Source organism: Nelusetta ayraudi, unplaced genomic scaffold, assembly GCF_046127955.1.
Source record: "Nelusetta ayraudi isolate G7.1 ecotype Tasmania unplaced genomic scaffold, CSIRO-AGI_Nayr_v1 ptg000002l, whole genome shotgun sequence".
In the NCBI taxonomy this organism is placed as follows: domain Eukaryota; kingdom Metazoa; phylum Chordata; class Actinopteri; order Tetraodontiformes; family Monacanthidae; genus Nelusetta; species Nelusetta ayraudi.
In genome coordinates this window covers 5,520,433-5,546,468 of record NW_027466052.1, presented here as the reverse complement: position 1 = coordinate 5,546,468, position 26,036 = coordinate 5,520,433, and the positions used below count along the sequence as shown (strand labels likewise).

General features: G+C 45.1%; 1 protein-coding gene across 1 annotated transcript in view; it reads left to right on the top strand.

The window, feature by feature from the left end:
• ddb1 (damage-specific DNA binding protein 1) overlaps positions 1-26,036 on the top strand; it is a 46,385-nt gene that overhangs the window by 1,587 nt on the left and 18,762 nt on the right. The window contains exons 2-19 of the mRNA XM_076019289.1: positions 273-421; positions 636-752; positions 1,068-1,289; positions 1,507-1,621; positions 1,788-1,885; positions 5,327-5,485; positions 7,287-7,370; positions 8,254-8,370; positions 10,983-11,085; positions 11,749-11,824; positions 11,936-12,044; positions 14,299-14,477; positions 16,411-16,574; positions 19,625-19,732; positions 21,215-21,422; positions 21,917-22,012; positions 22,312-22,423; positions 23,885-24,008. Of these exons, the coding sequence (XP_075875404.1) occupies positions 273-421; positions 636-752; positions 1,068-1,289; positions 1,507-1,621; positions 1,788-1,885; positions 5,327-5,485; positions 7,287-7,370; positions 8,254-8,370; positions 10,983-11,085; positions 11,749-11,824; positions 11,936-12,044; positions 14,299-14,477; positions 16,411-16,574; positions 19,625-19,732; positions 21,215-21,422; positions 21,917-22,012; positions 22,312-22,423; positions 23,885-24,008 (2,340 nt within the window). The remainder of the gene's footprint in view (positions 1-272; positions 422-635; positions 753-1,067; positions 1,290-1,506; positions 1,622-1,787; positions 1,886-5,326; positions 5,486-7,286; positions 7,371-8,253; positions 8,371-10,982; positions 11,086-11,748; positions 11,825-11,935; positions 12,045-14,298; positions 14,478-16,410; positions 16,575-19,624; positions 19,733-21,214; positions 21,423-21,916; positions 22,013-22,311; positions 22,424-23,884; positions 24,009-26,036) is intronic.

The following is a 26,036-nucleotide window of genomic DNA, read 5'->3' as shown; positions in this document are numbered from 1 at the left end:
TATATATATATATATATATATATATATATATATATATATATATACGCTCATTTTCATCATTCTCTTGTTTGCTTTTTTTTTTTAATTTCCTGTACTGTCCTTTCTTGACACAGTCATGATTTCCAATTTGACGTTGGAAATTCTGGGTCATTCTGGGCGCCTATATCCTATCACCATCTCAACCTCGCTCATCTTTGCTCTTATTCAGATCCCACCCCAGATTAACCTCATGAAATGTAACTAGCCACAAACAAACTCCCATGTGTCCGCAGGCCACTTCACCTCAGCGGAGGACCTCAATCTGCTCATTGCCAAGAACACACGGTTGGAGATCTATGTGGTCACAGCAGAGGGGCTCAGGCCCGTCAAGGAAGTTGGAATGTACGGAAAGATTGCCGTCATGGAGCTCTTCAGGCCAAAGGTATGCACCGCAGTGGACTGCTAGTCAGTGAGCTGTCGGCGACAAATAAGGCCACCGAGTCATTTATAAGGCAGGTGGTTGTGAGCGGGAGGATTGATTGCCGTTTCATTCTGTCGTGATAAATCAGCCTCACTATTGGTTTCGACGGCCACACTGTTCTTGTGCGGCGCTTAATGACTCTTATTGTTGGGATTTTGTTCCCTCATTTGTTTAGGGTGAGAGCAAAGACCTGCTTTTCATTCTTACATCCAAGTACAACGCCTGCATCCTAGAGTACAAACAGAACGGGGAAAGCATCGACATCATCACAAGGGCTCACGGAAACGTTCAGGTGAGTACAGCAACTGCATGAATGTGTGAAGCTCATTCATCAGGAGCTGCTGTGCGGTTGTTTTTTTGCCATTATCCTACAATCATTTTTTATACCTTCCCTCAGGAACCTTTTTATATTATATGTAGTTTATGATCTGTAGAGAGTCAATTAGGTGTAACATAACTGCTGTGCAGTGAAATAACTTTTTCTATTCACATTGATGGGAATGTTAATTTAAGGTTGCAATACATGTCAGTTTTACACATTTAATTTTAATTCTGAAGCAAATAAAGGAGCGACCCCTGCACGGCACATATACTCTCTACACTACAGGATCGTATTGGGCGTCCATCAGAAACTGGCATCATCGGCATCGTCGACCCAGAGTGTCGTATGATCGGCCTGCGTCTGTATGACGGCCTGTTCAAAGTGATCCCCCTGGACCGAGACAACCGCGAGCTCAAGGCCTTCAACATCAGACTGGAGGAGCTGCAGGTTATAGACGTTCACTTCCTGTACGGCTGCCAGGCTCCAACCGTCTGCTTTATCTACCAGGTAATGAGGGACTCCTTTGTTTTCCTATTTTTAGATGCTGAAGTGTGAAGTAAAAACCGTGTCAGTAGTCCAGCAGACAAACGAGCAAAAGTCGTGTTTTTTGTGGGTGGTGCCAAAACAACTGGAATTCTTGGCCTTGTATTGAGCAATTTGAAACTTTTGAAGAGACCTTTCTCAAAGTGATTCTACCTCTGACTTGCTCGCTTGTGTTTGGCAGGACCCCCAGGGACGCCACGTGAAGACTTACGAGGTTTCACTCAGAGAGAAGGAGTTCAACAAGGGCCCCTGGAAACAAGAGAACGTGGAGGCCGAGGCATCGATGGTCATCCCAGGTAATCATCTTGTTTATTTCAAATACATATACATTAAAAAATAAATAAAAAAATTAATATACATTTAAATTTTACGATTATTTTTTTCTTTTCTGTTTTTTTTTAATAACCATAAACCTGTGTAGATAATTAATTAATTACCGTTGACCGTCTTCTTGCAATTTAGTTCCAGAGCCATTTGGTGGTGCTATAATCATTGGACAAGAGTCCATCACCTACCACAATGGAGACAAGTACCTGGCCATCGCACCACCAACCATCAAGGTAAAGAAAGCAAACACTGTAAACGAATCATGCTGCGCTGCTTCATTACAGAGGAGTTTATTACGCTGGTTGACTTCAGATTGTTCATCTGTCAAATATAAAATGTTATGAGTTTAGAATTTTTTTGTTGTTGTACGTGAGCGTAAACACAGGTGAAATATGTTGCGTATGTGTAATTTTATTGTTTGGTGCTTTTTTTGTCTGTTGTTTAGAAACCAACTCCAACATGCGTCAGACTTCATAATAAGCTGTATGACTTTTTCTTAATATTTTACTTTTATTTTCATATTCTTGTTCCTTTCAAATACTGTGAGGACAAACAAACAGAGTTCATTCCCCCAAATTTTCTTGGTATGAATGTTCAGTTTATGTCAAGATAGTTCAGTTCCTGTAAAGATCTTCATGGAAGTAACACAAAGATAGAGTGTCTTGTGGAACTCTGAAGATATTTATATATGAAGCCAAAGTTCTGTCGTTAACTGCTGCGACCAGAGGTTAAGCGCATTAAAACGTTACAGCATTAAAATGTTGTGTAAAAGTGCACTGCTAATGACTTTCCCTGCTACTTTACAGTCACCCCCTCATGTCTTAAGTTGCAGCATGTGCTGCTCTTTACATATTTAACAAAGCTCGAAAGGCCCAGAGGACTTTTCCAGCAGCCTCCTGCTTCTAAAATTAGAGAACATTATCAACATCTCTGCATTTTGCCCGCATGCCTTTTGGAAGGCAAATGAGTTGAGCAGCGCAGGCCTGCAGTTAAATGAGCTAAATTCGTTAGCTAAACCCCTTTCTCTCCTGGTGACACAGAAATTGAGCGTTTTACTGCGTTTAATAACTATTTACTTTGAATTAATGTTGTCTGTTTGTGCCAAGTGCTTCAAGTTGAAGTAAAATGGGCTTTTGCCAACCCTGGGATTTACATTTTGGTACTGATGCCTGGTTTCTACCTCCATAGTCATTGAAACTCAGCTGGTTTGTGTTTGCTGCCAAGGTGTTTTACACACCAGTACACACTTGAGAGGGGGAGACAGTTTTTTGATTGAGGTCTCTCCTAACGCGCTGCGGCACAAGGCTGTTCCAGTGGCAGGAGTGTAGGACAGCCTGCACGTCTCCTGCGAAGGCTGAAGCTTCATTCTTCAACCAGTGTGTGTGACAGTCGAGTGCGCGAGAAAAGGAAATGACGGCGAAACGGTGTTTTATTAGGAAAGGTCTTGAACCGCCGTGAAGGCGTCCTCGCTCCTTCCTCAGAAATCTCAAATGCAATGCAATGCAAACGCGGTTCCCAACCGCGGCCTCCAGCGCTCCCAATGTTGCCTCCTCACGGTCTGCAGCCTCGGTCTCCTAACAGCCTGCACACTGGGTGAACTCCAGCTGGCCTTGTAAGCTGTCAAGCACATGCTTTTTTTTTTCTTTCTTTTTTCTCGTGAACGTGGTCGTTGTTGAACATCTGTTGGCAAAGTTTGACTAATGAAACGCCGCTCTAAAAAAATGATGTTTTGCAAGTTTAATGCCTCTCTTTTTGCCTTTTCTTGCCAAAACAAAGAGGAGCTTTTTCAAGCAGCCTCGCAGTGTACATGCCAAGTAGTGACTTCTCAGTTGGCAAAACTTGTGCGAGACCCCACGTGTTCTGACTCCTTTGATGAAGCATCTGTGAGACGACAAAGGTTGTTTTTTTCTTGTTTTTTTTTTTGAAAGGATGGTTTAAAAAAAAAACCAAAATGGGTTGGGGAAAGTTGACAGGAAACGTGAGCAGCACCAGAGGAGGAGGATAGCTGTGAAAGTACATTTTGAAAAGGCTCAATCATGTGAGAAAATTATTCACTTTTAGAATAATGGCAGACAATTGCATTTGTCATTACGTGCCGTCGGAGGAGAAGCTTAGCGGCTGTGTTTCAACGGCTCTCTCCAGCACAGTCGTAGCCAACTTCAAGTGGAGACAAAGAAAGCACGCAAGTCCTAAATTGCACACATTTGTCTTGAAGATTTCATGTTTCCTGAGGTGAACCTGTCTAGACAGAAATGTCTTTAAAAGAGGAAAAACGATCTTAATTTTTTTTTTTGCTTGGGTAAACATTCATTTCCTGTGTTCCTGTCTGACTGTGCAGGGGAACCTTTTTCAAGGTGATACTTAACAATGAGCCCACATGTGTTTCTTCCCTCTGAAGTCAGAAACTGTATAGTGAACTGGACAGGTTATTTGTCAGCCTACAGCAGTTTATCACAGCAGTAAGTAAATGAGCAGAGATATGGTCAGCGTACAATCACTGGCCAGGTGAAATCAGAAACCTGAACAGCCAGTTTCAGCTTTGTGTTTTGGGTGGTTTTGAAGCATTTATAAGCCCATCCATGTGAGGCTTTGCTCAGGCTTGTCTCAGGTTTAAACTCTGGGTTAGTCTACGTTCTCACCAAACTGGTGCCAGCAGGGTTTTCTAGTTGTACAGTGGCGACGCTGGGACAGATCTGCTCCAGCCGTCCTCGCTGGATGCAGCACAAGTCACAATATTAAATCCACAGTACTCTGTAACCCCAATATCAATGGAGGAATAGGATGGATACAATTATAATCATCTCGTTAACAAGTTGCTGTTAAAGCCAGTGTTTGAAATGGGAACTCTCAAATACCGTAATCATTTAGATCATTTCCACACCACTTCCTGATTGGGACTAATTGTTCCTGCTTTCTATGATCAGGATGAGAGCTGCAGCTGTTGATTGCTTTTGTAGTCAGTAAGTATAATTGAAAAAGGCATGTCTGGAAATGACAAAAAAAAATGTTTCCCTTATTGCAGGAGCAGCTGACAAAGCAACCACAAAAACATACAAGTAAAAAGATTAACAAAGTGAATGAAAGTAAAAACATACTACCTGGTGTCATGTGCAACACAGCAAGTGTCCGTTGAAACAAACAGCGGAACCAATGTTTAGTGCAGCTTCGATTCAGGAACTGGTGAATTGATTCATTTTGTCAGGCGATTTGATGAATTGATGACCATCATCGGCGATGAGCTCACAAAATCCCTGAGTTTTCTTTTTCCTCATGCGTTTTAACCGAAGTGGGCTTTTACTCTCACTGAGAGTCAACATTCATTCTCAGCGCCGGTGCGTCATGCGTGGCGTCCCATCGGGACGCCAAAACAGTCACGCTGAATCTCTTCTCTCCTCGTCAGGTGAACCTTGACTTGTGCGCCACATCCTGAGTCACTGCTCAAGGCTCAGCCTCTAAGCTGTGCATTTTGAAAAAACAGATCAAATGTCTTGCCATGTTTTTATGATGAGCAGGACTGAATCAGACACAGGCCTTTACAGTGTGGTACACTTGTTTGGAAATGCATAGATAATGCATGAGGACGAGGACGAGGCAACGACGGCCTGTGTTACTGTACTCTGTTGTTGCAGCGGCACAACCGAGTGCCTCAGTAATCTTGTCTGTGTCGCACGCAGCAAAGCACCATCGTCTGCCACAACCGGGTCGACCCGAACGGCTCCCGCTACCTGCTGGGCGACATGGAGGGCCGCCTGTTCATGCTGCTGCTGGAGAAGGAGGAGCTGATGGACGGAACGGTGGCTCTCAAAGACCTGCACGTGGAACTGCTGGGCGAGGTCCGTGCTTTCCTTCTCACGCCAGGGCTTCTCAGAGTTTCTCTGTCATGCCCAAGACAAGTTTTCTTCTTTTTTTCTTTTTTTAAATTTGTTTGTTTATTTCACACAAGCTTATAGAAATAAGAATAACAAAAATCAAAAGAACTAAAATCAGAATAAAAATAAGTAACATGGAAAAAAAACATTTATACTGTTCAAAAGGGGAATGGTTCCCATCCCTTTAAACTCTTCATAATTTAACCCATATACATATCTGCTTCCGCTCTTACTAGCCTATCAATCTAACAAAAGAAATTATCCCTCTTCTATATACTTATTTAGAAAGAATTGTTTAAAAAAAAAAAATACATATAAGTTTGCACTTTGCTTTATTTCCTGCTCCAAACTATTCCAGTCACCCCACAGCATGACATACACATTCTTTATCCAAACAACATTAAAAAAAAAAAATGTATGAAAAAAAACAACAATAATAATAAAAACAAAAATTAAAATAACCCACCACCCTCTCTGTGAAACACTGTCTCATGCTATCCTCTCGGCTACTTGCTCTTCTTCTGCCTTTTCCTCCCCACCAGTTGTGGGGGTTGTTTTTCGTCTTTTTCCTCCCTGCTTCCAATTTCCTTCAAGTGCTCGCCTCTGGTGCTATCGGCTGCTCGGTAGTTTAGTACCAAGAATGGAGCTAATTGATCGTTCTGCCCTTGTAAAGAAAAGAAGAACTCACACTTCTTCTTCTTCTTCTTCTTCTTCTTTTCTTTTGTAGCTGTCTGGCAAGAATACCTCCCATCTCCCGTTTGAGGTTGATTTAAGTGACGTCGATGCTGCACTCAAGGCTAACTCTTGTGTTAAAGCCTCACGGCTATTAGCCGCTGAAACCTTCCTCTGATCGCACGCTGAGGAGTTCTTCTTTCGAGAGGTGGAAAGCTTTCAGGGCTGAGTGCCGCTCCGGGTTCAAAAACAATAGAGCAGAGTGGAACTGCAGAGCTACTCACGCCCGTCCAACTTAATTGTCCAATACCTCTCAGCTCAAGACAGTGGGAAGCAACCGCGGCGGCGGCTCCGTACCAAACACTGACCGACTCTGCTGGTGTAGCTTGTTCTCGCTCAATCATCATTTCCTGTAACTTGCTGCAAAGACAATAACACACTGACGCCCAGCAGCTAAACCAACAGTGCGGCGTAAGACACACGTCAAGTCACGCCAAGCGCACCAGGCGTTAATCAAAAGCTCGGGTGGTGCATTTGTAGCCATAGATGGTTGATCATCCCGAACCGGCTGTGATTGTTAGAAGGTGCTTTGGCACCATGTTGAGACAGCTTGAGATTCTCGCTGTCTCGATACGTGAATGAATAGATGCATAGATGCGTGTTGCAAATAAAATGGGCAGCGGATAAAGGGTGAAAAGGGGCCGCGGCAACATGCATATTTATCACGCACCTCTCATTATTACGGCTGAATGTGTTTTTCATCTCAGCCAGACGTCTGTTTATTTCCCTCAATAGGCGTTTTTGTTACACGCACATTTTTGCTTTGATTAAATCTGCCACTCTGACCCGGCGGCAGTCCCCGCTTTCTTTCATCTGTTATCTCGGTTTATCTTTAGCGAGATCGTTTAAAAGGACAAGCGGACCTTTTGAACCCTTTTCAGTCTCGCACTATGAGACGGTAGGTCCCCCCCCCAAAAAAAAAAAAATCCTTCCCCCTGCTATTTCTTGAAGGACGCCACACACGATGTGCAGGACCTGCAGCTGACGTTTTACCCTGTGGTGCTGATGTTGTCGTGTCTCTTCTCTGCGACAGACCTCCATTGCTGAGTGTTTGACCTACCTGGACAACGGTGTGGTGTTTGTGGGTTCTAGGCTGGGAGACTCCCAGTTGGTGAAAGTAAGTGAAAACGAGAGGTTTGACAATTGTGGGGGTTGCCTCTTTTCTTTTCTTTTCTTTTCTTTTTTTTTGTTTGTCCCTGAGCCCGGTGAAGCAGCCTGACAACATTTATGACCCATAAAACTTTCTCCAGGAAAAGCAAATTATCCTTTATAAATCCGATTTTTGGCCCATCCAGATTGAAACCGGATTGCTCTTTTGTAGTGTGAACAGTCACAAACCACATGGGGTCCGATTTTTGCAAAACGGATTGAAACCACCTTCGGGAGGTAGTTTCAAATGGCATTTGGACAGACGCGTCACAGTGTGAACAGCTCCAAACACACAGATGGGTTTTGACTCCGACGGCGATGCTACAGCAACTTGTCAGATGAGTCATTAATGTTGCCCAGTCTGAACAGAGCCAGGTCCCATTTGGACACTTGCTAAAACCAGTGTGGACAGTCAGCCCTAAAATTCAGATTTGAGAAGGAATCTGATTTGAATCAGATTCATCACCTGCAGTCTGAACGCATCCTCTTTGGTATTATAATAGACTGTAATAAAGTGATTATAATAGAGGATCGAACCCACAACCTACCTGTAGAATGGGTGGTTTCAGAGGGAGGAACCAAAAGCTGCCAGTGGGTGTTGCCACCAGCCCATGACTGGAGTGTCAGTGACGTGTTGGTGTTTATATCATCTGGAAAATGGGCTGCGCACAAGTGAAAATTAGAAACGTGACGTTTTCCATTTGTAACTAAGCACACTGTGCGTGAAAAAGTCATGAGATGAAAGCATCTCATCACTTGCTGTCAATCAGCAGTGCTGTTTTGTTTCCAGGGTCTCTCAAAATGTTTCAGAAATCCACGTTGCATAATTTTCTTCCACCGTTTCCTTGCAGCTCAACGTGGACAGCAACGACCAGGGCTCATACGTGGGAGTGATGGAGACCTTCACCAATCTGGGCCCCATCGTGGACATGTGTGTGGTGGACCTGGAGCGCCAGGGCCAGGGCCAGGTAACCGTTGCGAAACGGAAAAAACGACGGCCACGATCCGATATTTCTGGGCTGGAAACACAACGTGGTCGATAACGGTTGCATATTGAAGGCAAAAGGAGCCATTGAGACGGAACGGTGGGCGTCCCGGGGCGCCGCAGGAAGAGAATTCCAACACACCGTGGCGATTACTCACAAATCCTCGCCGAACAGTCCCCTGGATAAAGTGATATTGCGGCCCCATCTGTGTTTTTATCTGCATTATCGTCTTTGTCACGGCCCTCAGGGAGTCTGGCCATATACTAGCAATGCAAATGAATCCTGGCCTTGTATCCACGCTGTTATTTTTTTATTTTATTTTTTTTGTCAGCGGAATTAAGCATGCAACCTAGCACAGAAGCAAGCTGCCACCAGGCATTAGAGCTGGGTGCAGAGATTCTCACAGATAATGCTGACAACCAGCACAACACCAGTATTGCTCCCTCTTTTTCCTTCTTCCAGGCAGTTTGGCTTTTATTCTTTTCTTTAAAAAAGACGATTTAATTGTTGCCAGTGGTCGTGGTACACCTGACACGAGTAAATGCCTGGTAGTGGCATCTAATATTTAAGTGCATGCAGTTACGTCTAATGCTAAGATTCCTCTCGAGTGCTCAAACTTAACATTCCCATTCCACCGCAGAATGCTTTTAGAATGCCATTAAATTCTGTGAAGAACATTCAATTTTGCCTGCAACGATTTTGCTTTGTGTCTGAGCAAACTGAGAACAAGTTCCTAATTTGAAAGCCGGCATCAAATAATGCATCATTTTTAATAACAATTATAAAAAAACAAGCCCAATCTTTTAATGTTTTCCTCCAAGGCAGAAATGCTTGACTAAACTCAAGCCCTTTAATAATGCACAACTCATCTGCGTTAGTATGATTGTGCTGGCTTTTATATTGTTTTATTTTATTTTTTTAGTACGTTTGGTTTTAGTGTAGTAGTAATAATAAAAATCATAATCATAATAACCAAGTAATACAACCGAGCTTATATTTTTACATGGCGCTGCAAAACTTATGTGCGTATTGTTTTATTTAAAATGTGCCAGCAGAATATGTGAATCAACAAGAGGGATTGTGTGAGCCGGTTTTGCTGCCGAGGGCTGACTAGAGGGCTTCACTCAAGCCTCCTTGTAGCAGCTCTGCTGGTGGAGCATCGCAGCTCGCCGAGTGCAGAGCAGCTCATAAGCACAAACTGCGTTTCCATTACCACTAGAATTGCGCAAAAACCTAAATATCGCAAACACCTAAACTTCTAAAAATTTCCTAAATATGGCTAAAAGGTTTTGACGCTCTCATGAGGTGGTTTTTCACACGTGTCGATATTGAGGTATATCGCTAAAGTGTCATGGAAACACTTTTTTCGTGATCAGTACACGTCAAGTGAAAACGCAAAGTGTTTTGTCCCTCCATCCTCCTCAAAGTGGGGTCTCGCGGGACGAGATTTGACGAGAATTACGGCTGATGTGCTTCACACCTGCGAACCGCAATTGCACTTTGTCATAATTTTAGAAACATCGCTTTTATTTTGTGAAAAAAACGTCATGGAAACGCAGCTACTGACTTTCAACCAACCGGGGTCAGTAACTCAACATACCAAAATTGTTTCGATTCACAATTTCTTATGAATTCCTAAATGCATGTCAAACACCTTTCAAAATGGGGTGAATAGAAGAAGATTGATGAATTATAGTTACATGACGCCGCATTGGTCAATCTGTGATTCAAATCAAAGCGCTGCGATGGCAGTGGGTAACCAGTGAATGTCACGTCAACTGGTTGAACCAAATGACGACAGAGTGGTGCGGAGGTAAATGCCGGAGATGATCCCGCTTGATCATGCGGCTCATGCAGCTGTTCCGAGTCTTCATAAAGTTTTGCACACTGAGCTACAAAGCAAAAAGTTTACCCTGGACAAAGTATAATTATCCCTCTTGATAGTTGATTCACCAATTCATTCTCGCGCCACTTGATTCACCAATTCATTAACAGTGGGTGCTGACGGTACGAGGGGAGGCTTACTGTTACGGCAATGCATGATTAAACAGAACCAATTATTTAATAATTAATAATTGATTGGCTGCCTTTTTCATAATATTTTCTCTCATCTTTCTCCATCACTTTGAACTCTCTGAGCCTTTTTTCTGACCCGCTCCAGTCGCTTTCTCTCCTCTCAGCTTGTCTTTTTCGCGCCGCACCCTTAATCTTCAACACCAGCTGCTGCTGTTTTTTTTTTTTTTTTTTTTCCATGTGCCCGTCTTTGTTTTGCTCTGCGAAGATGAAAAGAAATTTCAAAATCCGCCGTTGATTTTTTTTTTTTCATTTCTCCAGTGATTTGCTTTTTCGAACATATAACTAAACTTGAGACGGACGGTTTCGACCTGCATCTGTCAACCACTCACAGATCATCATTATCGTTACTGTAAGATGATGTTTGGTACAACACACTTAACGTGGATCAGATAATAAATCAGAAAATCAGAAAAAATATTACTGCTCTCTCCCGTGGAATATGAACGCCCTAAAAATATCAAATGAAGAAAAACTTTTCAAGCAGTGTTTCTTAACATCGTGCTTTTCCATCATTCCAGCTGGTTACGTGCTCGGGCGCGTTCAAGGAAGGCTCCCTGAGGATCATTCGCAACGGCATCGGGATTCACGAGCACGCCAGCATCGACCTGCCGGGAATCAAAGGTGCCGCTTTCCTTTATTCGTCTCACTTCCTGTCGTCGGAGCCGCCGCCGCCGCTCCAAGGCCGCGTCTGCTCCGCCAGGCCTCCGTCCATCCATCCACGCCGGGCCTGTTTAATGCGGCCAGATGGCTCAGGTGTCACTTGTTTCGGGCTTGGCGATTGGGAGGGGAAAAAAAAAAAAAGAAGAAGAAATGAATTTAGGCGCGGTTCGCACATTTGTTTTCATTAGGCAGAGCAGACGGATGCTGCCGTGCGCGCGCGAAGGCTTTAATTGGCAATTTGACGAACGGCGTCAGATGTGATAACAGCAGACACCTCTTCATCTCGGGGAAATTAGCCTCCTCCGTCTCCAGTCCCGTGAAGGCAGACGAGTGGGTCCAGGTGAAGTCCGCTCGCTCGTTAGGCATCAGTTGTTTATCGACTGACTCGCGCGCCGCCTCCCCCTGCTGGCCTCTTGACGAGAGGCAATTATTCACTTACCCAGTCGATGGCTCTCGGGGAAAGGGTCAAACACTTCCGCAGCTTCCAGCGTGCCAATATTTGACGGACGGAGGCCCATAGGACGGACGCCTTTGTCCTGCAGATTGATGCCACTTGAAGACACTGTTCCCGCTGTAACGTCAACGTTTCCACAAATCCCACCCCCACATCTCCCCCACACGCAGGTCTGTGGCCGCTGCGCTCGGAGGCCGACCGGGAAACGGATGACATGCTCGTGCTGTCCTTTGTGGGCCAGACGCGGTGAGTTGTTTATCTGCAACAGAGACAAAGCGACGGCGAGTCCATTCAGAGGGCCTCCGATCTGAAGTACCTGACGGATGTCGCGTGTCCCAACTCCCCCCCCCTCTCCAGAGTGTTGATGCTGAGCGGCGAGGAAGTGGAGGAGACTGAACTCCCAGGATTTGTGGACAACCAGCAGACGTTTTACTGCGGGAATGTGGCGCATCACCAGCTCATTCAGGTTCACACTTACACGAGCATGGGCTAGCTGAGAGTTTTAGTTCAGTATAAGAACGCATTTGTGTGTAAAGGTTTTTTGAAAGCAATTTATCACAACATTATTTATTTAGTTTGCTCGGCTAGAGGTTCTGTTTTATACTCGTACACGTTACACGCACGAGCGTTTTAAAATAAATGTGTGCAGAATTACAGTTCTAAAATACAACAATGCTCTGTGCGGTCTGTGGGGAATGTTTCTAGCTGAAGAACGAACACACGGCATCAGGAATTAAGGCAGCGCTGAATGGAAATTGGGGAACAAACTCATAATTCTCATAGTCTGATTTCACAAATCAAAAATAAAATAAAAATTTTAATTTTTCAGCAGTGCCCGTTTTCATTTTATAAGATAAACGTTGCTGGGACTGAATCATACATGATTGAAAAGGGCAGTTTTGTCACAGAAGCGCTTTTATGTATTTTACATTCAGGGATGGAAAAAAAAAAGTCTCAGCTTCGTATAAATTCAGGATTTGGCGTTAGTTTCTGAAAGCTGCTGGGAATTCTGCCAACTGTTAGCCTGTTGGCCATAAGGTTGTTATAACAACCTTCTCACACTCTCTCTCTCTCACTTTCTCTCTCTCTCGCGCACACGTACACACACACACACACACCTGCACGAGCGCACTGTTTTCTTTTGTTTTTAAACACTGAAGGTATTTTAACATTTCAGGCAAACCTGTCATGTTTTTCAGGATTAATCTTGCTCTGCTGTTTCCAGGTGGAGCTGTACCTTGAGCAAACAAATGGTTATTTTTGCTCCTGCTCTTTAAAAAAACAAACCTGACAAAAAGCTTGTCATTTTGAAATTGCTTAACTTTTAAGGAGCATGTGCATTCTTTCTCTGGAGAAACTCAAGGTTTATATTTAGGCCAACTCGACCACTAGACCAGCTCAGCGCTCTGGTGGTAGAGTGACCGCCCTGAGTCTTGCAGGTTGTGGGTTCGATCCTCTATTATAATCATTTTATTACAGTCTATTATAATACCAAAGACTGTAAAAATGGTACCTATTGCCTCCCTGCTTGTCACACTTAGGCTCTGTCCAGGCTGCAAGCGAATCTGATTCAAATTTTTAGGGCTGACTGTCCACACTGTTTTTAGCAAGTGCCCAAATTGGATCTAGCGCTGTTCACACTGGGCCACATTATTGACCGATCTGACAGGTTGCTGTAGCAACAGCGTCAGAGTCAAAACTGATCGGTGTGTTTGGAGCTGTTCAGACTGAGACGCATCAGTCCAAATGCCATTGAATGAAACTACCCCCCAAAGGTGGTTTCAATCCGTTTTGCAAAAATCTGATTTCATGTGATTTGTGACTGTTCAGACTGCAAAGAGATAATCCGGTTTCAATCCGAATGGGCTAAAATTTGGATTTTGACTCAATCAGTGCCACATGGTTTGGATAATAAAATGGTGCATTTCAACCGACTTTACGTGATGCATCATGCAAATTTCACCATTCATTTTCTAGCAGCAGTGTCTGCCGCTCGTCAAAGAAGGTAGATTTCCCACTTCACACTTTGTTCCTCTTCAAAATTGCGAAACCGTGTAGTGAAACACTAAACATACAGCCTCTGGTTTATCAGTTTCCATGGGTTGTTTCTCTCCCTCCCTCTGTCTCTCATCTATATGCGCTCGGCTGCGAGTGCCATCGGACCACAACCTGACAGAATAATCTCAGTAACGGCTTCTAGGGACGACATTAACAATGCCGCATTCAATATAAGCTGCGGTTTCACGTTTCATTACACCAGAGTGTGGCGTGCGAGCTCCCTCACTGCACTCTGCCGCCGTTTATAGCTCTCCGTTAATGAGCTTCCTAACGCAGAGTATTATTCTAGCCTTATTAAAACATTTTGTTCGGACGCTCCTTGCAAACAGAGTGTTTGCTGTCCAACGTGCCCCCCCAACCCCCCCCAAAAAAAAAAAAACCCTGCACCCCACCCCCAGAAAGAATTCCCTAATGGCTCCTCTGCCGGAATTAAATCCGACTTGATTGCTGAAGAGGAGTCAAGGATCCGTCGTGCTTGTCAAAACTAAAATGGCTTTGTTGCAATAAATCAGAATTTATTTTCATACATTTAAAACATCGGGGGGTTGGGGACTTCCTGACAGAATGTGCAGAGCACATTGTGCTCTGCACAAAACGACGGGCTCTTCTCCTCCGAAGGGCGAAGGTTAAAAAAATAAACAAGCGACGACGTGTGCTTCCAGATAACGTCGGGCTCTGTGCGGCTGGTGCTCCAGGACAGCAAGGCTCTGGTGAGTGAGTGGAAGGAGCCTCAGGGCAGGAACATCAGCGTGGCTGCCTGCAATCAAACCCAGGTGGTGCTGGCCGTCGGCCGGGCCCTCTACTACCTGCAGATCCTCGCCGGAGAGCTCAAACAGACGGGGTAGGCCAGCAGCGCTCGAGCGCACTCACACACATGGTATCCAGCCAATAGTCGAGTACGTTACAAAAAAAACAATCAATCGTTTCTTCTTCTTTCACTCACGGTGTCATCCTGCAACCTAAGTCTGTTTTGTTTTGTTTTTTAATTTGTGCTTTTATCTTACCTGCTGCACCGCTATCTATCACTGAGCTCAGGGTGCCTGAAAGTGTCCCAGCATGGTGGAGGAAAAGCGATGCTGGTCGGTGGAATGAGAGTGCGGCCGTGAGGTTTTAAAACGAGGGTCCGACGGCTTTGGGAAATTGGCTTATTTACTTCCCTGCTGAAACCTCCAGAGCTCTGTCTCATGTCGGCGCTGCAGCCGCTGTGCGCAGAGTCTAAATTAAAACAGTGTTAACGTTTTTCGTTTTGTTTGACGCAAAATCTTCATTTCAAATCCACATTTGTAAAACACAGGGACGTGCACGGTAGATTTTTAGCTAATATGCAAAATGTTGGATGGAAAGTTTTTTGTAGAATAAACTGAAGTAGTCAACGTTCTGCTCCAATTAGTGATGAGTTGTGATGGATTAATATGACAAGTTTGTCTTGGTCAAAGAGCAGCGTTCCTATTGGGCAGCGGCTGCTGACTCTCAAGAGCATTCTTCTCGTCACTGCACTTGCGTTTTTGTTTTGTGTTTTTTAAATGTTGCTTTCATTTGACAATATTACTCACATGTTTGAATTAAAACCTTAATTTATTCATTCTCGTCATTCATTCACAATTTCTGGAAACTACTGTCAGCTTAAAAAAAAAAAAAAAAAAAAATATGCACGGTATTCCAGGATCTGTGCACAGAACTCAGGTGGAGCAAGTGGTCACCGAGCAACTGGTGCGGTGGCGCTGCAGTCTGCCAGTGCTGGCGTGGGAAACCCTGCGAACCATCTGAAAAGGCCTTAAAGCTGCTATTCTGTCTGTGTATTCACACAACAGGTGCAGAGTTTTCTGTGACGCTTCTGTTCTGTCACCTTTGGTGAATGTCGCGCCAGTAGTGAAGTGTGTGGTTTTTTTTTTTTTAATGTTGTATTGATTCAGGGCTCTTAAAGTAGCAAATCTGCCTTGGGCCATTTTATTAAAGAGTTTACTATTTAAGAGTTTACTCAAGAGTGTTTTTCCCTCTTTTTATTTGCGGCCACCAGGACTTCTGAACCTTGCCAGGTCGCGAGTCGAGGTTAAGATCAGTAACTTTCGCTAATTATGCTCGGCGGCTTTAATTTTTCAGGTCTTGTTGCAAGTGTTCCGCGTCATGTTCTGGGCAGCAAATCGCGGCAATTGATTTTTACGTCGATTGAAACAAAACCTTTTGAGCTGTATAGCTTTTAGAGAAGAGACGCCCAGGAGACAATCGATGGCTAATTAGTCAGTTCATTGTCAGGTACAACCTTTTCCGGAAGAAGTTCAGCGATGCCGAGGTTTTTCACATACCCGTTGCCTCCACGAGCGCTGATTTAGTGTTCATATTTCATACGCAAGTCAAGCCCTACCCAAGAGTTTAGCTTTTTATCTGATTAACACCAGGAGCTGTGTCATAATAAGAAGAATTAAACTGTAATTGCGCAACCTCGTGCCAGAGGGTCTCGCGGCAAGTCGGCGTCTATGGCCGCGTCACACAAATTGGATCAAAGGGCAGAAAGCATTAAAATTCCCCCAGAACCGCATCAGCATGTGCGCCACACTTCACCCAAGAAGAGGAACCACGATGGACCTGCTTGGTGTTCACTGACGCGTCCTCATGATTCTGAGGCCACTGTGTTTTTGTGACGTGCTCCTGCACACACGCTCTCTCTCTCACACACACACACACACACGCACACCGTGTGCAGAGCCGCTGGCGACAGCCGTTTTTTTTTCCTTTTTTTCTTTGTTATCATACTCTTCGATGTCTCTCTCCCTCAGCACCACTGAGATGGAGCACGAGGTGGCCTGCCTGGACATCACACCTCTCGGGGAAGGTGGCGCTGAGTCACAGCTCTGCGCCGTGGGACTGTGGACGGACATCTCGGCCCGAGTGCTCAAACTGCCCTGCTTCACAGCCCTGCACAAGGAGATGCTGGGCGGAGGTGAGACAGCAGGGGACCAGGCAGGAGAGAGGAGTCGGGTGTATTGTTGCGCATCTCGTCAATGGCTGCGTTCAGACTGCAGGTGAATCTGATTCAGATCGGATTCCTTCTCAAATCTGATTTTTAGGGCTGACTGTCCACACTTTTTTTCGCAAGAGTCCAAATGGGATGTGGCTCTGTTCACACTGGGCCACATATTTGACCCATCTGACAGGTTGCTGCAGCAACGACGTCGGAGCGGAGGCGTCGTCCAGTGTGTGTAGTGTGTGATGTCATAGAATTGACAACAGCACTTGTTGCGATACCTGCCCTGGAGCTTGGCTTGAATGGAGCTACTGTATCTCCCTACACACTGATGAGGAAATGCGTTTCCTCCTCTGTCCAGGGACTGCTGGTTCCTACTCCCTCTGTCTGCTCCATTACGTTACAGCTCCGCACCTGGAGTGGCGCCCTCTGGTCTGGCGCGTTGTCTCTTGCGTCACGTAGAGTGACGTCATGCACGGACAAAACTCATCGCTGTGTTTGCAGCTGTTCACACTGAGACGACCAAATGCGACTTGAAACTACCTCCCAAAGGTGGTTTCAATCCGCTTAGCAAAAACCAGGTTTCATGTGATTTGTGACTGTTCAGACTACAAAAGACCCATCCGGTTTCAGTCTGGATGGGCTACTAATCAGATTTTGTCTGGTGGTCTGACCGCAGCCTATTTGTTCTCCAAGTTTTTCATATATGCTTTGATCAAATCGGCCTCAATTATATTTGTTTGTGTAATAAAAAACAAAAAAGCGATACATTCCTGTGAAACCTATGTAAATTGGAAAACTACTTCCACAAAAAGGAAAAAAAATGTGAGTCGAGACTAGAACAGCACTCATTTATTTGGGCCGGCTGCTGTTTTGTGTGAGAAAATTTAATTCACATGGCCTGTCAAACTAGAAAAAAGGTTAAAGCTTTAATAGGGGATAGGTGGAGGCTAAGTAGGCCTGTCAATTCAATAGTTAAATTAAAGACTCTGGACAATAAAGAGCTCCCTGAATGGCCTGTGACAAGTCTTAGAAATCAATTCCACATTATCGTTGCTCAGAATCTAGATGTTTGAATTTGAGGTGTCTGGGGAAAAAAACATTATTATCCCTGCTTGAGGTGATGGCAAAAAGCTCAGAATTGAACCCTGCCTCTGGCTAATATGCTTTTAGTGCACCAAATTAAACACTTTAAGAGTGTTTAATAAATGCAGGAGATGACTTGACTCTTTACTTTCGGGTTTAACTTTAAAAAGAAAAAAAAAACTGCACCCACAGGAGATTTCACAGCACGGGGGAAACTGGCATAAGCAAGTCCTCTTCCCAATTAGAATTCTTCAGCCGTGAAGAACATGCCGGCGCTCTTTCCCAGAGTGTCACACGCTATTTTCAGAGTGCGCTTGACTGACAGCTGCTCAAAACTCTGCCGTGTGCCCAGCCGCTCGCTCGCCTAAACAAGGACACGCAGTCAGACTGGGGCACCTCGCGAGCAGGAAGAACCCCTTCAATGAGAAGCTCTTCATCACAGGGGTTTTCAGCCCAGTTTGTACCAGATGATCAGCCCTCCAGCGCCGCGCCTCGCTGCACTCAAGAGATTGATGCGGTTGGAGGCTTTTATTTAAACCAAGTTATATTTGCCAGAACTTTTAGTTGGTTGTAATGTGTCTTCGTTCCTCTCTGCTTTTAAACTGAACGCTCTAATCTGCCGTTAACTCGTGCGGCTTTCGCCTTTGCACAGCACCTGGGTTGCTAAGATTTCACCTCTTGCCTCTCGTGCGTCTGCCTTGCCAGTCTCTGTTAGAGAGTATTTTCTGTCTGTCCGAGGATTCCTTTCGATTGTTATCATCAGTCATCTTCCCGTTTTTAGATTTTAGTCCAAAAAGACGATGCCGCTGCCCTGAAAAGCCAGAGAAGATGGCCATGTTAGCTATTGCTAACAAAATTAGCGTCAGGTGTGGAGGCAGCAGCGGTCTCTTCGGAGATCACCAGCGTGATTGACATTAAAGAAGAGAGATGTTCTCCTCTTTGCCGCTGACGGACTGTGGCCGGAGTTTGGTTGCGGCTCACCACAGGTTGCTGACATTAATGGGACGATAATAGGACCTCAAGCCGGATCTGTCTGGCTAAACCAGCAGCAAAAGATATGATTGATCTCATATGTATACATGTACACAGAGGGTTCAGCCAGTCACCTGCCAACTGTTCCCTCCACTCTGCCAGTGGCGTCTATAGGCCCTCTGACAGATGGTCATGTAAGATAATTTAAAAAGAAAACGTTCCATCTGGCACAACAGTTTAATTCAAGTTTTTAAAGTGACACTATTTTGGGTCGTTGTCCCCCCCACTACCCCCCCCCCCCCCCCCCAAACACACACACACACACCCGCAACCTGACAGTTATGGTTTCACAATCATACTTATGAGTCGGTGACTCGTGATGAGTTGAGTGGCGCGGCTGCCGCGGAGATCGCAGGCTCGCCAGGGGGAATTTAAAAGTTTGGTTTTCTGCCCAGCAACTTCTGGAACGCAGGCGTTATTTTGAAAAAAAAAAAAGCAAGCAGAAGGAGCAGGAGAAAGAGTCGCGGCAGAGCAGACGCGGCAGCCAAAGTTATCTTCCTGTCGCAGCCAGCCAGGAGTGTCAGTCAATGGTGAAAACGATTGTGGATCATTTTAAGTTACGAGAATTACAAAGTGTTGTTCCGAGCTGCGTCGTGGAGCCGAGTGGCCGGCATTTAATCAGAGGGAGCAATTTTTTTTTTTTGATACAAGTGGCTCGCGGTCAGAGAAAACAAGGTTTGGGAAATGGAAAAGACAAAAGTCTTTTTATTTACCCCCGTAGCACTCGACTGTTTGTTTTTTTTTCCCCCCTGTTCTAAAAGTTACCAGCCGGCCTGACCGATAACTCTTATTGATTTTCCCGACAAAGACGTTTTTGCGCAGATTTATCACAGCTGTGTTTGTCCATGAACTTGGGCCTCGGCGCCAAGGGGGGAAAATGAATCATTTTCACTGTGTGTCCCCCTCAGAGATCATCCCTCGCTCCATCCTAATGACCACCTTCGAAGGCAGCTACTACTTGCTGTGCGCGCTCGGAGACGGCGCGCTCTTCTACTTCAGTTTGGACCTGCAGACCGGTAGGTTTACCCACGCCAACGCCGCCGCCCCCCCCCCCCGCCCCCCCCCTCCTCCCACACACACACACACACACACACTTTTTCTTCCTCCTCTTTCTGCCTCCCCAGACGGTACAAGCCTCGAGGCTGAGCCACAGGCAGCTGTCTGAGCACATTTTCATTTTTAGGGCATTATTTCGTGGGGGATTGCATAACTGCCTGATCCAATTTTTGCTTTAGCATCAAACTTTTCAGCCAAGCCGAAACATTCCGGACACTTGAAAGCCTGCCGTTTGACTTGAGCAACCTTTCATTCATTCATAATTCATGCCACGAAACGCTGTGATTTCCTTAGAGGAAAGTTGCTTTGTTTGACAAGAATCACTTGGCTCAAGTCATATTGATGTTTTTCACCACATGCATCATCAATTGCATCTTTTTTTTTGTCGAGGACATTTAAGCTCAGATGAAAGCCTGTTGTTTGCCGAGGTGTGTGAGTGTCTTTGGATTCAAAGTCTTCCACTGTGGATGGATTTGTTCACTGTCAGGATGTGATTACGTTCAACTGCAGCCTCCCCCCCCCCCCCCCCACCACGCCACCTCCACCCCAAACTATTTGAACATCCGATAAAAGGATTTGTCTCATTTTGGTCCCTTTAAAGCTGCAATAGCCGATAACTGTGCTTCCCCCCGGGGTAGCAGAAACAAGATAGCGGCATAAACACCTTTTCTCAGTGTATATATATATGACACGCCGCCGCTAATGGACCATCCTGCAGCCCACGAGCGCCATCCATCATTTAGAGTTGATTCGCTGTTTTACCGCTCTCCGCGGCTTTTGTCGCCGTGCCGCTCCCGCCGTGTTTTTTTTTTTCAGCGGGTCGCGTTGGCTCTTGAGTTTTATTGCTCTTCCTCTGCAAATGTTTCCGCCGCGCTTTCCAAACATAATGCTTCGAGAGCCGCCGGACTGCTTGTAAAAAAAAAAACAAAAAACAAAACCTTGAGTTGTTTAGGCCGCCGCTCGAGTCCCTCAAAACGACTTCCCGCGGCGCCTTTTTGTTGGGAGCCGTGAGCATCTCTCTCTCTCTTTTTTGTTTTTTTGTTTTTTGCCAAAGTGGGATGACATCACTGGCATGACATCAACGGGTCGGAGCCGCTAATTGCTTCCGTTGTCGACGATAAACGTGTTGATTAAACGTCGGTGAAAACGCGTTTTGTTTTTCTTCCCACAAGCTGCGTATTCGCAGTGGGGCACAGCTTTACGTTAACGCGAAAAGCCGTGTTGGAGCCGTTTAATCACCTGCTTATGGAATCGCTGTTTGAGTCAAAGCCAAATTCAACCACTCTCAGCGGGCCGAGTGTTTTAAATTAGTGGCTGCGCACACAATGTACGTATGTTTGCGTGTGAGTGGCCCAGACAGTTGTTATTATCCCGCCCACCTCTCTGATCTGGACTCACAGCTGGACTCTTGTTTTTCCTTCCTTCCTTCCTTCCACTTTCAGGCGCGCTGAGCGAGCGCAAGAAGGTCACGCTGGGCACACAGCCCACCGTGCTGCGCACCTTCAGGTCGCTCTCCACCTCCAACGTGTTTGCCTGCTCCGACCGACCCACCGTCATCTACTCCTCCAACCACAAGCTGGTCTTCTCCAACGTCAACCTCAAAGAGGTCAATTACATGTGCCCGCTCAACTCGGAGGGATACCCAGACAGGTCGGTCGGAGCTCTGTCGTCACTTCAAAAAAAAAAAAAAATCACTTTGCTTATCTTTTCTATCAGTAATGTAGCTAATGTTTACTTTTAATTGCTCCAAAAATCACAATCAGCCCAGTTCTGTTTTTTATTTCCTTCCAAACTAGCAGCAAGTCCAATAAAGCATCAATCTAAGTAGGGAGTCCCAACCCAGAGTACAAACAGAGGGCTCACTATGCTCTCTTTCAGCAGCTTTTTAAAGTTTGTTTTGTCTGTAATCATGCCAGGCTTCCCTGCTGCAGTCCAGGATGAAAAATAAAGAGCAAAAGTAGCTGGAGTTATATGGGACCTTTTTTTTTGGTGTTAATAAAAAAAAAGAGAGAAAAACGTTTCCCTCTGGACTGCGAGTTCTGACAATGGCAAATAACCGAGAGTCAGGAGACACAGTTTGTCTTATGTGGCGCCCTCTGTGGTCTGGCACTAATGATGCTCTGGGATTATTTTTGCTTCAACAGTCTGGCTCTGGCCAACAACAGCACCCTGACCATCGGGACCATCGATGAGATACAGAAGCTTCACATTCGCACTGTTCCCCTCTACGAGTCTCCAAGGTTGGTGCTCTCTTTCAGATTAAAAATATATTTTGTGTGTGTGTGTGTGTGTGTGTGTGTGTGTGTGTGTGTGTGTGTGTGTGTGTGTGTGTGTGTGTGTGTGTGTGTGTGTGTGTGTGTGTGTGTAATATATATAAAAAAAACCTTTCTCACCTATCTTTTCCATGTCTTTATGGAGGTGTGTGAGGTGTTGCCTCTGTATTTTCAAAACCAAGTGCTGCCCTCCCTTTGGCTCGCCTCCCACTGTCTTAAAACCCGTCACTGCCGGCCTTATCTTCACTATTTTCCTCCCCCACCAGGCGAATCTGCTACCAGGAGGTGTCCCAGTGTTTCGGCGTTTTGTCCAGCCGGGTGGAGATTCAGGATGTGAGCGGCACAACGTCGCCCGTTCGTCCCAGCGCCAGCACCCAGGTAGCGACGCCTCCAGGTGGTGGCTGGATGATAACCACCGAGGGGCTTAGTTTTTTTATTTTTTTTTTATTTATCTTATACTTTTATCTCACCACAGGCGCTCGCAGCATTTTTCTACAGCAGTAACAGGGCTGGGGTGTCTGCACTTCCAGCGGGACAGCAAATGTGTGGGTGCCAAGGCACCCAGCTGATGACAAAGTGTAAACTAGGATTTATCTGATCAAACTGCTGTTTTGCATTATCTTAAATATTTTGCGTGAAAGAAATTGCTGCTAGCAGGGTTTCCTCGTTTCTGCCTAGCGCCTGACCCCCTACGTATGCTGTTTGCCATCAAAACTCTTGTTTACGTTGCAGATTAAGTTCCCATTATGCAGAATACGCTCTTATCTGTAAGAAAGCACGACCGAAGCGTCACCTGCTCAATATCTTTGAAACAAATTACATTATCAGCTTGTTTGTTTTTTGTTTTTGTTTTTTTAAAGATGTGGGATTTTTATGGTCACAAAGTCATAAAATGAAGGTCATATTTGTCAGGGGACGATTGCTTTTTCCTCAGATTAGTACATACCTTAGTTTTGGGAAACTCCGCTTGGCCTTCGTGAAGCTGTTTGCCGTCCCCAAGTCAGTGTTTCCGGTTAATGGTGTTCTTGCTCACTAGATTTCTTAACAGGGAATACACCATTTATTATAGGCAGATGTAATAGTGGACTATATTACTAATTTTATGTTTTGTGTTTTGTGATTCATTTGTTTATTTATGTTTCTTTGGGTTTTTTTTCTGTTCGTATAATAATGCACAGTAGGAACTACATATCTATAGCCTACAACTATAGGTGTATATATAAAGCCTCGGTCAGGAAGAAAAAAATCATTGACCGTTATCATCATTACTGTTATATCATGGTTTTTACGATGGCGAGTTATTAGTTATTTTCAGTGTTTTCTGGTTCGGTGCTTCTTTCCAAATTCCAAAAAATAAATAAATAATTTTGTCTATTTGCTAAAGGGAAAAAAAGAATGTTAGCAGGACGTCAGCTGTCCAGCTGGGATAAATGGAGCAACATCCCAGTGGTTTTGTCCTCATCAAACAGTCCTTTCAGGCAGATTCGCTTTGACAGCTTGTGTTACGTCCAGTCAGCGTGGCTCAGTAGCTCTCCTGCGGGGACAGGTGTAGCGCACTGTTTTATTCATGTTTGTATTTACTGCCGCAGCAAAAATGACTGTCGTGCTCAAGCCGTGACACACGTGATGCGCAGAAAGATGTTTACCTGCGTTTTTTTGTTTTTTTTTAAATGTCCCACATCTGGCGCACCAGATGGTCCACGCTGAGCTGCGGAGCTCTGGCGGGAAAATGAGTCGGCATTTTGTTTTCTCTGTTCTTTGTGGGGATTTTTTAACGCTTATTTTGAGTCGTTCTCTAACCTTCTTCCTGTCCCGTCCGACACGTCCGCACCCCGGCAGGCTCTCTCCAGCAGCGTCAGCTCCAGCAAGCTCTTCCCCAGCAGCACCTCTCCCCACGAGACCTCTTTCGGCGAGGAGGTGGAGGTTCACAGTCTGCTGGTGGTGGATCAGCACACCTTCGAAGGTGAGACTGCCCAGGACAGGCCCTTTTCTGTTTGATCTCGCTGTAGCATTGCACTGCACTGCACTGCACTGCACTGCACTGCAGAAGAAAATTTCACATCACGTTTATTGTGCTCAAAATGTAAAAAAACAAAAAACAAAGAAAAGACAAACAAACAAAGTACTTATACCCACCCTGAAATCATTTAAGCAGATTTTATTTTTGAAAACACAAATAAAGGAACAAGCAACTCTAGGATTATTATTTTTTTTTTAACATGCAACGTTTTCCATTTGGAGTTAAGCTAAACGTGGAGTCAGGTTAAGCAATTTAAAGGACGACTGGTTGGGGGTTATGAATAAGTTTGGGTGTAGGTTAAGGTAAGTGGAACACATCGACGGGTGAACAGATTTCGACATAACACCGGCATCCGAAGCTATGACAGAGTCTATAACTTTAGCAGTGCAGCTAGCATTGTGCCGGAGCAGAAACGGACCGAACATACAGCTGTAGTATGATTATTGTGCGTCTGCCCCAATTCTGAAGCAGCGGCGGCAATACATAAGTAGCAGCGACCGTATCAAAACACAAAATGCTGTTTTGCTGCCGTATGTGCCGTGTGCAGAGACCTGCAGACGCCACTTGCCAATCGCACCAATAATATGTTGTGTTTTTACAGGAGTGACGTTAGACAACACTGAAAACTTCACTCTACTTTATTGACAACCAGTTTCCCCTCAGCGTCCTTGTAATAGTCAAAATACGCCCAGACTTCGGACTTTGTCTTTTTTGACGGCGAAAGAATCTCGTCCGCTGAACTTCCTTTCGCCATATTTACGACCAAAGATTGTATATTGTGCACGCGCGCCTGTGTCTGATGGACCGCTGCTGAGCAATGAGCATTAGGTTTTATAACCGTGGTAATCAAACACGGTTTTAATTACAGATTTTCTTTTTTTTTTTTACCGCGGTTTATCAATTTACTAGTATTCGTTACATCCCTAACCACGACTTACATGTGTCACTGCAGTCATAAAGTGCGCAGACTTTGTCGCTCTTGTGGTGTATTCCTGTCATTTGTTCTCATGCAATATTAAGATCTTTCTTTGCTATATTAACTTGTGTGTTTAGCATTAGTGCGTTATTTCTAGTCCCAGTCATGCTTCTAATAAAGCAGTTGAATAATTGAACGCAGGGGGCATCGCGCAGATCGTTCTCCAGAAGTGGCGCTTTTTTCCCCCCCTTTTTTTTCCCCACACTTCCTCCTGTTTTGCAATGTAGATTTTGCTGCGGCAAGCCTTAAAAAAAAGGGGGTGGGGGGGTTAAGGGTATCTTCCCTGCATAAAAATCTGGTATGTTGTATGTAAATGACATGTAAATAGGAGGTTGGCTCAGCACAGGGCCTCCCCAGTCGACTCCCGTTTGCTAATGTGCGATTAGACGGCCGCAGATTTGGATGTTGCGACAATTCCATCAATCAAGCGGCGCAGCGGTGCAGCTTTTGCCGCTTGATTCAATCAGTCAGCCGCACACGCGCACTCTCAACGAGCCGGATCAGCCGACATGCGCCGGCGATAAGAATGAAAGATGTCCTGCCCGGCAAGAGGAAATAAAACTAAGAGGAAAGTGCTGGAGATGAATAAATGATAGCGGGGCAGATTTAAAAAGGCGGAATGAAATAACTTTAAGCCCCCCGCTGTGTGCATGTAATAGGAAAGCGTTACATAATTTCAATTTATTGCAAATACTCTCCTGAAGTGGCCCTGGCTGGGAGCTCGAGGGAGCAGCAGCTACTGCGGGGAGTGCTGGAAATGCACAAAAGCGCGGCGTGTTATGAGCATCTGTTTAGTCCGAGTGCGGTCTGAGTGTGGTGGTTCGCAGGAAGCAGTTCTGGCCCCGTTTTAGCCCAGCAGCACCTGCCAGGGTCGCATTTGCACCCTGCCGGCCGGCGCTTTTGGCATTCATTTTTTATTTATTTTTTTTTAACTCCCTCTTTCAGGTCGTGTGCCATTTATTCCCACTGGCGCAAGCCGTTTAAATGAATTGCTA